General features: G+C 40.8%; 1 protein-coding gene across 1 annotated transcript in view; it reads right to left on the reverse strand.

The window, feature by feature from the left end:
• Positions 1-15,037, reverse strand: part of aacs (acetoacetyl-CoA synthetase) — a 124,855-nt gene that overhangs the window by 3,342 nt on the left and 106,476 nt on the right. The window contains 3 exon segments of the mRNA XM_034170964.1: positions 43-112; positions 4,241-4,366; positions 5,163-5,276. Of these exon segments, the coding sequence (XP_034026855.1) occupies positions 43-112; positions 4,241-4,366; positions 5,163-5,276 (310 nt within the window).

Raw genomic sequence — 15,037 nt, forward strand, 5'->3', positions numbered from 1 at the left:
AATAGTCTTTGTGGTATTATTAGTACTGGTTTAATGGCTGACCTTCTGCCCAGCATTATAATGCCTCCAGTTTTAGGGTTGATTTTACAGTAGTCTCCATGGGCCCACACACCTAATGAGACAACAAGAAACACAAATCTGATTAATTCAAAACAAGAAAATAAAAAAGAGCTGTAGAAGACAATAAGCCAGTTTCAAGTTTCTCAGTGCGCATGTGCGGAGAGCTCCTAACACTTCCAGTTCACAGGTCAATGCATATAAACAGACTGCCTACGCCGTTCACGCTGGTAAGAAGACAGTGTTTTTGAAGCAACATAACACCTTAAAGAGCTAAAAGAAGTCACGGTGTGAACAGAAAATGGTATGTAAACATTTCTCAAGTCAGTAGTTGGGCCACGTCAGCTCCATTCTATGATGAGCCACTTCCAGTGTTTGGAAACAAAGCAGCAAAATGATCAGGCTGTGAACACTTTACCGTGCAAAACTTGTTTTTGTTGTCAAAGTCTGAAGTTCTCACACTCTCCTTAGAACAACTGTTTAAACTGATATATTTATGCGTAACGTTGTTAATTATGTCATGCTTTTATGTCTTATTTTAATATATTAAAAAAAAAAAGCAGACGAGAAATTAAAGTGTTTTATTTCCAATACATTGAAAGTCACATTTGTAACATTATGTCACTGAAATACAAAGCTTCTTTTAACTTCAGACTAGAGGTCAAAAATTTTTACAATCCTGGTGTTTACTGTAGTTACATTGCAAAAAGGTGGATTTTTTGGGGGGGATTGACCACAACTAGAGGGTTGATGTAAGAGGGTTATGAAAAGTCTAATGTTTTTCACTCCCCCCCCCCCAGAAATGATGTGAACTTTTGATGTGCCGTGCCAAACTACACATCCCTCCTCCCAGCTTAGGCATTGATCAACAAACTGCTGCTGATGTTGCAAAGATGAGAAAAATTGCAAATGCCAGGATTCACGTTGAACGGGCTGTTGGGAGGATGAAACGGGCCAATGACTCTTGTTCCAGTCCTGGATGACACTGTGTTGGTCTGTGCAGCACTTGTCTGCCCCCACTTGTGTGCTGAGAGTTTACACACTATAATAATTAACAAACGACAACATATGTTGCCAAAAATATAGATATGTTTCTCATAAGAATAGTATAGGATGAGCAATGTTATTTAAAAGACATTCAGCCTTGCAATTTTGAAATGGCCAGGTTTTACTACACAGGCATTGGCCAGTTTACAGTAATGGAACAGAAAATTTATTGGTGACTAAATGTGACTACAAGATACATTCATTAAAATGGTCTTATCCCACAAAGTTTTGTCTTTCTGATATATTTCAAACTTACTTGGCATACTGAATGTGACAGGTAGTGGTTCACAATCCAAGAGATTTTTTGGGGCCCCTTTTCAAAGCAACTCTTGAGTTAATGCTTTCTTATTAGCACCGTACACAAAGTCAGAAACATTTAATTTTCAGAAGGTGTTTTTATTATTTATATGGTGATTGGGGGGGAGAGATCTTCATGAAGATTGAGCAGATGAGACCTTGGTCATCCGAACACCATCATTGTAATGTGTAATGTTCATATTATTGGAATTCAATATTATAGTTGTACATATAGTACAATATACGAGGTCTCTTAGATAATAAACCGACCCTTTTATTTTTTTTTTAACTATATGGATTTGAATGACATGCGATTACACCAATCATGCTTGAACCCTCGTGCGCATGCGTGAGTTTTTTCACGCGTGTCGGTGACATCATTTCCTTGTGGGCAGGCCTTGAGTGAGATGTGGTCCCGCCCTCTCGGCTGAATTCCTTTGTTTCACACGCTGCTCGAGACGGCGCGCGTTGCTTTATCAAAATTTTTTCTGGACCTGTGAGGAATATCCGAGTGGACACTATTCGAGAAATTAAGCTGGTTTTCTGTGAAAAGTTTAACGGCTGATGAGAGATTATGGGGTGTTTCTGTCGGTGTAAGGACTTCCCACGGAGCGGGACGTCCTGCAGCGCTTCCAGGCGCTGTCGTCGGCCTGTTTGAGCTGAAAACATCCTAATTTAAGGCTTAATTCGCCCAGGACATCGTGAGAGAACAGAGAAGATTCAGAAGAGGTCGGCATGAGGAATTTATGCGGACATTCCACTGTTTAAGGACATTTTTTTAATGAAAGACGTACGCGCAAATTCGCCGAGTCGTTTCCGTGACGACTCGGCAAATCTGTGTGCGCCGCGACAGGAAAAACACCTCCGTGTTGAAAACCATTTGTAGAATTCAGGCGGCTTTTAATGGCTTTCAACAAGTGAGTAACTGAGAAATTGTTTAACAGCTTGGGCATGTTCCAACTTGCCCGTTAAGATTTCCAACGGAGGTGTTTTTCCTGCCGCGACCCCCCGCGGTCGGGTCCAGCCCGACATGCGACTCTGCCCGCACGTTCTTTCATTACAAAATGACCGTTAACAATGGAATGTCCGAATAAACTCCTCATGCCGACTTCTTCTGAAAGTTCTCTGTTCTCTGACGACTTACTGCGTCAACAGAGCCTGAAATGTGGAAGTTTTCAACTTGAAACGGCGAGACGCTGCCGCCTCGAAGCGCAGATCGCCGTCAGGTGCCGTGGACCGTCCTTAAAGCGACACTACCAGACCAAAATCTATCATCAGCCGTTAAAATTTTTACCGAAAACCAGCTGAATTTATTGAATGGTGTCCACTCAGTTGTGCCTTACAGTTTTGAAAAAATTTTTATCAAACAAAGCAACAGTCTCTGAGCCATTCCTAAACAATGAAAAAAATCGACGAGCGGATGGACGACTCCTCACTCAAAGACTGCCCACAGGCGAATGACGTAACCGACAGGCGTGAAAAAACTCTCGCATGCCCACGAGGGTTCAAGCATGTCTGATGTAATCACACGTGATTCAAATCCATATGGTTTTTGAAAAAAATAATAAGGTCGGATACTTTTCTAATAGACCTCGTATAGTTATCGTTGAGCAGTTCTCAATCATTGGCTGGAAATCCAAGCAAAGCAAGTGCAGCAGCTGCTGACAACCTTCACCGTCTTCTTTATGAGACACACCCAAACTTTGTGTGGAAGCTTGTGTATGTTCATAGAAGGGGTGCAGCCTGCTTTTAAAAAGCAGTAAACAGAATGGAGATGGATGGTAATACACTTCCTTCAACCACTGTGAACTGAAGTATGAGTTCACTTTTCCTTCTTTGTAGTCTGTAAGGAGGCTGTCTGCAGGTCCCTCTCCTCTCCACTGATGAGATGATATGTCGCAGGTCATACACGGTGGCCAGTGATGGATTCCGTTCTCCTCTCCAGAATAAAATAAAAGCATATACTATAATAAAGGCATTATTTGACTTCATTCTTTCATTCATTGCATGTCACACAGAAAGCATACCCAAATGTACATAATGTGTAAATAAAAATGGAAATAGGAATAATGGATAAAAATAGAACTTATAATCAAAATTAAAATATTGAGACAGATGAAGATAAAGTTTATCAGATGACCCTGCAGTATAACGCCAAAGAAATATGAAAAGTATTAAATCAATGAAACAAGGTCAAATATGAGGCATCAGATATTCACAAAGTCAAAATCCATATTAGGAAAATTACCACAATCTCTATAATCAGGGTTTCTTCTTCGACTATATAAGCCTGAATTTGGCTTAAAATAAATAACAAAATGTTGAGAACTGCTATGAATGGTTCTGTTTCAGTTGCTGCAGTAAAGTTAAATGTTTAACACTACTGCTGCAAACTTCCTGAATGTCCTTCACGTTAAAAGAAATTTCAGTGTAAAAACATCAGCAGAACCTTAATGAAGGAACAGCATTATTGTGGAGAGACAAATGCTGAAATGTTGAACTTTGACATTTTACTCTTCAAGAGTTTGTGCTCTCACTTTGTTTCTTTCTATTGTCTGTCTGTGGACTGAATAACTCGCAATGCTGCGTTTTTGGGTCATAATATGGCAACAGATTTGAATTTGGGATCTTGACAATGGTATTTACTCTAATGTGCCCAATTTAGATTGCTAGTAGTAATTTTTACAGGGCTGTTGCACACATACACACGCACTGCTCAGAACCCTCAAACTCTCTGGCCTCTGGGAGAGGACAGAGTTTGAGGAACACACATACCACCCCGGGGTGGGGGGAGAGGGGGGTGAGAAGGACACACACACACACACACCTGTATACTCACCAGGATATTTCGAAAAATATGCTTTGTGGTATTTGATGCCGTTGTCATCATTCCAGAAATGTGTAGGCTGACAGGGGATTGGCTTCAAGCACACCAGCTCACCGCTCTCTCCCCATACAGGCTTACCTGTCCAAGCACATACGGATGCACATTTCACGTACGGAATAAACAAAGGCAAGCTTCAGATATATTTTACCACAGCACACAATCACACATCAACACAACAAGTCAGATAAAAATGACAAACTCATACACGTAAATGTGTTTTCACACACTGTCAAGTTCTCCCTCGGGACGCTAGAGACTGACAAAAAGAATACCCAATTCTTCCTACAAAAATGCCATTAAATTCTCCCTCAATCCACTCTCCTTTGAGGTGATGGAGAAATGTCAGTACAGCCAGCAGCAGGGATTGAAAGCTGGGGATCGAGAGACCAGAACAGAATCTTGAAGAATGGGAACGATTTTTAAAATTTACTCTTTGTTTGGCCCTCTACCTCTACCTCTAAAAACACCTCTCCCAAACTATTTGTTTTTACTTTGTTTACCCAAAGAAGATCCTCTCATTTCCCCCACACACTTCTCCAGTAGTGTTTCACATTTCTGCCAACACACACTGCAGCATCCACAGATGGGCGCAGTAAAGTATTACCACAGATTTATTCTGTGATACACCAAGCAGTTCTAGAAACAAATGTGAGGTTTTGCTCAAGAGGACGTCAGATTCCAAAATGTTTCCACTTTCCAAGCCTTTCGTGGCACTCACGCTTGCAAAATTTATGAATGTGTTCCGTACAACCTTGAGGTAATCTATGATACGTTCTGCACAGGCAGATTTCTCAGTGGAGCCTTCAAGTGTTACAACATTTTAAACAGACAAAACATTCAAAACATTCCAGTTCGGATACGCTCTTGCGCTTACCGTCACAGCTCCAGGCTTCTACAGCCATGCCAAGATTTCTTGTTTGGATCTCTCCATAATACACTGGAACTGTTGGGTTCTGGCCCATGAAACATGACACAATGTCAGTACCCCCTAGAGGGACAGAAAGAAAAAACACACAGTGGGGGAAAAAAAAAATTAAGTGGTTAATTATCTGAAATAAAACATCACTTAAAGTTACCCTGTGGCTTCTAGTAAAATTACTTTGTGATGTCAAAGATCCCACATGCACTGGCAAATCCAGAAAATTAACCCAACTCTTCTATTTTGCGGGCATGTTTTTATCCTCTTGGCTAATTGCTTAAATGTACAATTGGGTACATTTGGACAGCAGCACACTTTGTAATGTTGCCTCCGTACAATATAGGGATCAAATGACATTCTAGATGTGACTTAAGTGTAGACTTTCACCTTTAATTCAAAGAGTTTAACAAAAATATTGCTTTAACTATTAAGGATTTGAAGATACCATTCTGAGTGGCCACAAGTATCTGAACAAATTATCATAATTATAAATCTAACAATTATTGTTCACATTTGAATGAAGCAGTTTGCAATGAATGACTGGCTCGCATGTGGAACTCACAGACATCACCAACTGCTGAATTCCCTCCCTTGAGATCCTGTGCCAGACCTTAACTAAAGACACCTTCACTTGTTTTGTTTTTTTTCTTTTTTTAGGGGGGGGGGGGGTGCTGCTGCCTTGAAATTAGTTTTCAGTAAGTGAAAATAAATACATTTTGCTACCAATGACATCTCACATGTACAAAATATAACCAAAAATGGGGTTGGTCACGTTCAGCGTCAGTGCATTGCTATTATGCGGCGACAGAAGGTGGTTGCACTATAGACCAACAAAAGCCTGCTTTAAATTCAAATGTAAAGTATTTCTGTTATTTATAAGCTACAATCTTAAGAAAATCCTTACAATGGCAGGTTCACAACAGATGTATGTTCTGTACATATATGCAGCGATGTGACTTAGTGCCTGTCCTCCTCATTAAAACTAAAACTCAACTGAACTGAAAACAAAAAATGAAAAACAAAAATAACACTTTAATAAGTGATTTGTACCATATATGTGTCTTCCAACCCAGGTTCCCAGGTGGAGAACACAAAGACTGGGCTGCCCATGGTCCAGGACCAGCAGGGGTTTTGCCTGTGCTTGATGTTAATATGTAGGAGATCGTGTGATGGAGTTGTTGCAGGAAAGAGGAACTCAACTGTTTCACCACAGGGAGCTTTGGAAGATGACTGCTAGCCCCTGTAAAGGATGTGCTTCCATGTGATCCATTTTCTCCCCAGAAAACATTCCACTTCCGTCACCTACTGAGTTAAATACCAATGCACCAGGTTCAGGCACAAACAACTCTTCAAGGCATTGACAGATGACACTCTGATAGTTGGATATGCACTATGCAGTTTAGACCATTTGCAAAAGAGCATCAGGACATGGCCCAAAATTTTGGTAGTGAATGTTAGCATTATTCTTTCACAAGAAAAGTCTTTAGTGATCTGCACTGTTGTTGTCATCCATTTGGCTGCTCCCATTTTGTTTGGGGTCGCCACAGCGGATACAGCCAGATCCGCATTGGCATTTGGCACAGGTTTTACGCCGAATGCCCTTCCTGACGCAACTCCAGTGTAACCTGGAGAAACACACACAGCCGCTGGTGTTCCAAAGACGTCTCCCATCCAAGTACTAACCAGGCCCCGCACTGCTTAGCTTCTGAGATCTGATGGGAACAGACTCGCACGGAGCAGATCGGCTGCACTGATCTGCACTGTTCTGGCATTAAAATACCATTGTGAAGTATATTCTGGAAAACATGACTTCCACTATTAGCTGTATTAATGCACATTTTACATTAAGAACATGGCAGAACTGTGTCATTTTTTAGCTACTGTAGTAGAAAAGTGACTTTTCAGGCTACATAAGCTAATAGTAAGGGAAACCCTGCATAGCCCTGTAATGACCACACTGTGTACTGGGTGTCTGACCTCCCCAACATAAATGAGGCTGGGCTCCCAGCATAAATTATCCACTTACTTTTATTAGGGTGGATTTTTGTAATGCTGCATGAAGTCCGAAGTGGTTGCCAGAGCAACAGTAATTTTTACTAACATTTCTTGCTGTTTGCAGTCTGGTGTGTCCTTCAGCAGAGCTGCAGAAGCCAAATAAAATCATTTTTGGCACAAGCAGTGTGTAATGCTGTCGACCAGGCACTGATTCTACAGGCTGAGTGAGTCTGTGCCACATGAGTAATCTTGACACACACATTTACCTCATATACATTCACAGACTGCAGCACACTGACACACTCACTCACTCGTCTTCAACCGCTTATTCCAATTAAGGGTCATGGGAGGGCTGGAGCCTATCCCAGCAGTCATAGAGCGTGAGGCGGGGTACACCCTGGACAGGGTGCCAGTCTGTCACAGGGCCACATACAGACAAACAAACACTTTCACACCCACATGTACGGACAATATAAAGTTTGCAATCCACCTACCCTGCATGACTTTGGATGTGGGAGGAAGCTGGAGCACCTGGAGGGAACCCACGCAAACATGGGGAGAACATGCAAACTCCATGCAGAAAGGCCACAGGTGGGAATCAATCCCATGACCTTCTTGCTGTGAGGCAACAGTGCTAACCACTAAGTCACCGTGCCGCCCACACTGCCACAATTAATCAAAATTCTTCTAAAATGAGACTCACGATATTCAATCTAAGTCCAACCCTGCAAGACAAGTCTCCAGTCAGAGAAGACAGACTGCCAAGGTCAAGTTGAGCACAAGTCATCTGACATTTTTTTTGTCAGTAAAGTCCAAGTTCATGAGAAGTGAGCCTTGATATAACTGGAGTCAAAGTCCTCACTTCTGTCTTTTTGAGTTATCACATAGGCAATAATGTCTGTGCAGACACAGGCAGGTTAGGTCAGGAAGCATGTACTTGTACTATGCTTCACTACACCCACAACACCACAGAACCACACTGAGTCATGGATCTCAACCAACCAGGCAGACAAGTGCATCCCCACCAACAAGTAACCATCTATCTGCCACAGCCAGAAAGGACCATTTCCACTTGACGCAGGCCTCAACACTGAGACAGATGCATGCTGGACCATACCAAGAGAAATGCACCACGTGCTCAAAATATCAACGCTAATATTTAACTCACAATGCAAGAGATACTTTTCATTTCAGTCTCACTAAGTATTTGTATTTGTCTGACACAAACTGAGTCCAGCAGTATCCAAGAATCCTGTGAAGACACCTTGTACCACAGTATCACAGGCATCCACTAGTTCCCTGCTGGTTAGTGTCCACTAAGACAGGAAGCACCAGTGCACATGTGGAAAATGAAGGGAACAAGTGAAGTGATACGGCAAAGGAAGAGTATTGGGTTTGGGCCTTGAAAGAATCGGGCCATTGTTCTACTGTAAAAATATCTGCATCACCACACACCTCTGTCCACCGACCTCATGACTCCATCAGCAGGCATTTTTTGACCTGAAAGGCACAGGACCCAAAGCTATAAACATTACTGCCAAGATAAAGTTTGCTGCTTTCACCACATACAGATACACTTCTGATGGCTGAGTTCAGGAAGTAACTGAAAACCGGTCAATCCTCGTCATTCGAACTCCTGCTGCACTCATGCATGGATTCAGCAAAGATAACAGTATTGTCTGCCATATCAAGATCAATGAAACATCTCTTGCCAACAAAGGCAGCTTGGCACTTGTATAGCTAGAACAGACAGACAGACATACAGGGTTGACTGTATAACTTCAACCTTTCTGCCAGCAGTCACAAACAAAGCACAATTTAAAAAATTACAGCAAAAACTACAAACAACCCTCAGGGCAGTGGTGTTAAAGATCCAGACAGATTTTCAAGGCACAGTCAGTTTACAAAAACAAGGCTGCAAAGCAATTTAATTTCTGAATATGCACAAAGTAAACTTAGTACTTGTATAAATCTCATTTTGTGATATTAGCTGGTAGTGATAGTACCCTGCTCCAACTCTGGTGTCCTATATAGCATTCTATTCTGATTGTAGCACCTTCCCAAAACTGTCTTGAATGCACACACACTCTTCCTCCATAGCACAATCCATTTGTCTCTTTCTACTATCTTTATACCTTCCAATCATCTTCTATTTCAGACATGTCCTATTCATTTTCCTTCCCATTGTTCCATACCTACCTCCCTCCGTCGCTAGCTCCCTGCATCACAGACAACCTCCATCCATCTTCCTCTCAACTCTTCTTTTATTCTACAGATGCTACTTCTGGGTTTACATTCTGTGTGGTACACCCATTCCTCTCTCCTTCTATCTGCCACGTAGTTTATTGAGCTTTAATTGGCTCCCAGGGGGAAAAGAAAACTTTTTTGATGAAACGTATACTGATAGTGGGGAGACAAGCAATTATTTTATTATTGCACTCACATTAATGGGTTGATACACAAACACACATCCACAAAAGCATATTTTAAGACAAAACCCATTGTTGCTTTCCTGGAGTGTTTCCCCTCAGCAACTATTAAGTGTGTGTGTGTCCACACAAAAGGGGTAAAGAGTTGCACTGCTCTGAGGGTTCTAAAAGAATTGCCAACAGATAAACTTCCTAGTGTGTGTGTGGGTGTGTACATGTACGAATGCATGCAACTCTGCTAACTGTATGTACATGTGGTGCTTCAAACATGCACTGATAATATTAGGTGTTAAACAAAGCCACATATGAAAACGCAAAAACTTTCTCTACATGTACGTTTAAAGTAATGTGCAACAGTTTGAAGCATAATTAAGACGATGCCATAATTTGAATATTAGACAGGTCTAGCACGATACCCTCTTCCACAATATAGAGGAAAAACTTATGTTTCCCTCATGTCTGTAGGGCAAGATGTACCGGCTCAGGGTTACCCCCCTCCATGTTGATATAACACGTTGTGTTTCTCCAATTTACTACTAAATATCTAATCATGGCCGTGACTAGCTAAAGGCCATGTTTGTATTATGATTTCATTTTTGTTATGGCGGAGGTCCTTAAAATGGGGCTCTGAGAATGGAAAGGCAGAAGGCTCTGGTGGTACATTGCATGCTGTATCTTTCTGGAACTTCTCTAGATGCATCTGTTTCTGCAGTGACCAAAAATAAATCTCTCTGCATAGATATGTCTGACTCCTGATTGCTCCTTTGCCGCCGGTCTCATTTTATGCTGAACATCATCACAGAAATTCCACAACACGTAATCATTGGGCTGAGCCACATTTAATAATCATAACGTAGTCATCATGCATTTGTGATGAAAAGACTTGGCAGTGGAGTTTCTGCAGACTTTCCATAACCTGTATCACAGCTCAGCAGCCTTGTTTTTGCATCCTTTCTCTGCATCTGTTACATCATTTTCTGGGCAGAAACAGTCATCCACAGGAACCCCAATGGTCTGAGTAGCTCGGATGGAATAATGTAGTCAGTATTCTTTTTTTTTTTTTTTTTTGCTTGTTTTTTCTTAACCCTTGTGTGCTGTTCAGGTCTGTGGGACCTGTTTTCACTTTTGTTCAAAAGAAAAATAGTACAATAAATTACTTTTACAAGCTTAGAATCATTGGCTTTGGGTCATTTTCTTTGAAGAACATAAATCAAAACACATTTTCTATGACCGCACACCCAACACCCCCCCCCTACACATTTACATTACACACAACATGTTCGGGTCCCCTGGACCCGGAATTCATTCATAAATCAGAGGACCTGTGTACCTTTATTCCATAAAGGTACACAGGTCTGGGCCTATCTGGGCCTTCTGTGTGTGTGTGTGTGTGTGTGTGTGCGTGTGTGTGAGAAAGGGGTTGCGCAAATGTGTGTTTCTGCCAGTGCTGTTCCCACACAAGGCTGCAACATTGTATACTGAAAATTGAAACACTTTACCTCCTTTCTTGGGGGAACCAATATTTTTTTCTCCAGCTGCCAATCACAAATTAGGAATGGGACACAGTATAATTAGCTTTGCTTTGCCAGTGTGGGTCACTATCACAACTCATGAATATGGTGAAACAATTTTCTGCTCAGAGGGCCTTAGAGTTAATTTTTGAAGAGAGTGAAGATTTTGATGATGATGCAGAGGAAGAGGCTTCAGAATATGAAAACCATATTTCTGAAAATTCAGAGTCTGAAAGTGATTCTAAAGAAAATGAAATTGAACTTCAGCCATTTACAAAATGAAAATGAGTCACAGGACCAGCCTACCAAGAACCAGCCCCAGGACCAGCCCGTCAGGAGCCAGGCCCAGGACCAGACTGCCCGCAGTCTACCCCAAGGGGAGAAAAATGGGTGTCAAGAAACAGAGAAATTGAATGGTCTTCTTTCCCAAGGGATGAGCCACCTCGCATAGCTGCCAATATCATAAATGTGCAAGACATCAAGTCATCATTTGAACTTTTCCTCCTAGATTCAATTCAGAAAATTATTCTAGATTGCACTAATTTAGAAAGAAGATGCATTTTTGCAGAGAGATGGAGGGAGATAGATCCAACCCATTTGCAAGCCTACACTGGGCTTCTTATCCTAGCTGGAGTTTTTAGGTCAAAAGGAGAATCCACAAAGTCCCTGTGGGATGCAGAAAATGGAAGAGAACTTTTCTGTGCCACAATGTCCCTCGAAAAATTCCACATAATTTCCAGTATTATCCGCTTTGATAACCAAGATGACAGACCAGCTTGACGGCAGCGAGACAAGCTTGCGGCCATCAGGACAGTGTGGGATAAGTGGGTGCACCGCCTTCCTCTTTTTTACTACCTTGGTCCTAATGTCACCATGGATGAGCAGCTGATACCATTTAGGGGCCTCTGCCCCTTCAGGCAGTATATGCCATCTAAGCCTGCAAAATATGGTATAAAGATCTGGGCTATTTGTGATGCAGCTTCATCATATGCTTGGAACTTGCAAGTCTACACAGGGAAGCCGCATGGAGGAGCTCCTGAAAAAAATCAAGACATGAGAGTTGTCCTGGACCTGACTCAAGGACTCAGTGGACACAACATCACATGCGAGAATTTTTTTTTACTTCGCACAAGCTGGGACAGGAACTGCTACCAGCAGCAGCCCAGTCTCATGTTTTTTTTTGTTTTTTTGTTTTTTTTGGCGGGGGGGTATATGATACGCAACACACACACAGCAAAACTCTGCCCCTCATGTGCTGTATAGGCTGGTATGGAAAAGCAATGTGTTCAATTGGTTGAAGATTACTATATATGTGTTTAGTTTGTGTACTGTAACCTGACTGAATACAGTTAAAGTTTAATGAACTTCAGAGAAATCAAAAATTAATTGTTATGACAATTCTTAGACCATTTGTAAATTTGTTCTAGGCAAACCACTCAAATCTTGATCAAAATTGTTTCTGATTTTTTCTTATTACATGTCAGAAATTGACCAAAAAATGACTGGCACTTACTTATGAATGTAATGGGCAAATTAAACATGGGTTATGTTTATATTGCTTGTAAATTAAATGAATTAAACCTCTGTTGTGGATTTTAACAAAAAATGTTTTGATTGTATCGAATTACCTACCGAAAAATGCAGTGGGTCCAGCAGACCCACGAACACTAGCAGAATAACAAAAATATGAACAGCACACACTTAATGCATGGCAGAGCTGTTAAACTGTCAAGTATATAGACTGCATTTACTTTAGCATGCTTAAAATGTGCACCGTGCAAGTCCAGTATTTTGGAAAATACAAGTATGAGACAGGGACTCTGTATTGACAGAAACATAATATTAAATGACTGATTGGGGGCAAACCAAAAATTTTAAATTTTAAAACATTCCTCATAGAAACACTAAACCCTTTATGCAAATATACAGTAGGAGTCCAAAGCCTGGAAAAACTTTCCCACTTCAATGAATGAATTAATTACATTAAAGGTCTTTAAAATTTAAATTCCTCTCAGAAGTAATGTGGTATTAAGGAGGCTACATTTTAGCTTGGGGGATATGCTGTACTTTTGGTGGATTTTTGTAGGGTTTGTGGTACCAAGAAATGCTGTTCTTGGGATCATTACATTTTAAAGAAAATAAGCATCCATAGATATCCTGATAGTGTATTTCCATTTTGTTGAGACACTTCAGGGGGCACTTTGGTATTAAATGGCTAAGATCTGTGGTGTCAACATGCATCAAGCACCTATACATCTCCAAAGAAGTCATGATATTATAATATACTACTTTAACTAAATGAAAATACAACCCCAGTCCCAATGAAGTTGGGACATTGAATGAAATGTAAATAAAAACAGAATACAATGATTTGCAAATCCTCTTCAACCTATATTCAATTGAATACACCACAAAGACAAGATATTTAATGTTCAAACTGATAGACTTTTTTGTTTTTGTGCAAATATTTGCTCATTTTGAAATGGATGCCTGCAACATGTTTCAAAAAAGCTGGGACAGTGGCAACAAAAGACTGGGAAAGTTGATGAATGCTCAAAGAACACCTGTTTGGAACATTCCATAGGTGAACAGGTTAATTGGAAACAGGCGAGTGTCATGATTGGGTATAAAATGAGCATACCCAAAAGGCTCAGCCGTTCACAAGCAAAGATGGGCGAGGATCACCACTTTGTGAACAACTGCGTGAAGAAATAGTTCAACAGTTTAAGAACAATGTTTCTCAATGTTCATTTGCAAGGAATTTAGGGATTCCATCATCTACAGTCCATAATACAATCAGAAGATTCAGAGAATCTGGAGAACTTTTTACATGTAAGCGGCAAAGCCAAAAACCAACATTGAATGCCCATGACCTTTGATCCCTCAGGCGGCACTACATTAAAACCTGGCACACTGTGTAAAGGATCTTACCGCGTGGGTTCAGGAATACTTCAGAAAACCACTGTCAGTTAACACAGTTCGTCGCTACATCTACAAGTACAAGTTAAAACTCTACAATGCAAAGCGAAAGCCATACATCAACAATATCCAGAAATGCTGCCGCCTTCTCTGGACCCAAGCTCATTTGAAAGCAAAGTGGAAAAGTGTGCTGTGGTCTGATGAATTGTTTTTGGAAATCATGGATGTCGTGTCCTCCGAACAAAAGAGGAAAAAAGACCATCCAGATTGTTACCAGCGCAAAGTTCAAAAGCCAGCACTGAAAATGTGTGGGGCATTATGAAGCGCAAAATATGACAACGGAGACCCCGGACTGTTGAACAACTGAATTCGTACATCAAGCAAGAATGGGAAAGAATTCCACCTACGAAGCTTCAACAATGAGTGTCCTCAGTTCCCAAACGCTTATTGAGTGTTGTTAGAAGGAAAGGTGATGTAACACAGTGGTAAACATACCACTGTCCCAGCTTTTTTGAAATGTGTTGCAGGGATCCATTTCAAAATGAGCAAATATTTGCACAAAAACAATAAAGTTTATCAGCTTGAACCTTAAATATCTTGTCTTTGTGGTGTATTCAACTGAATATAGGTTGAAGAGGATTTGCAAATCATTGGATTCTGTTTTATTTACATTTTACACAATGTCCCAACTTCATTGGAATTGGGGTTGTATATATATATATATATATATATATATATATATATATATATATGTGACTAAAATTTCTGCATCAACTATATATATTTGTATTAAAGCCAATTTAAAGAAATATATTGCAAATCATGGAGCACACAGGGCTCACAAACACACTTACAAAATGAAGCAAAATGAGAGGAGGGACATATGGGCAGTCACACGGAGGTATATGCAGATGGAGGGAACCCAGCAGCAGAAGTGTTAAAATCCCCAAGTGAGTAGCCACAGTGATCCAATATC

This window comes from Thalassophryne amazonica, chromosome 5, assembly GCF_902500255.1.
Source record: "Thalassophryne amazonica chromosome 5, fThaAma1.1, whole genome shotgun sequence".
NCBI classification, from domain to species: domain Eukaryota; kingdom Metazoa; phylum Chordata; class Actinopteri; order Batrachoidiformes; family Batrachoididae; genus Thalassophryne; species Thalassophryne amazonica.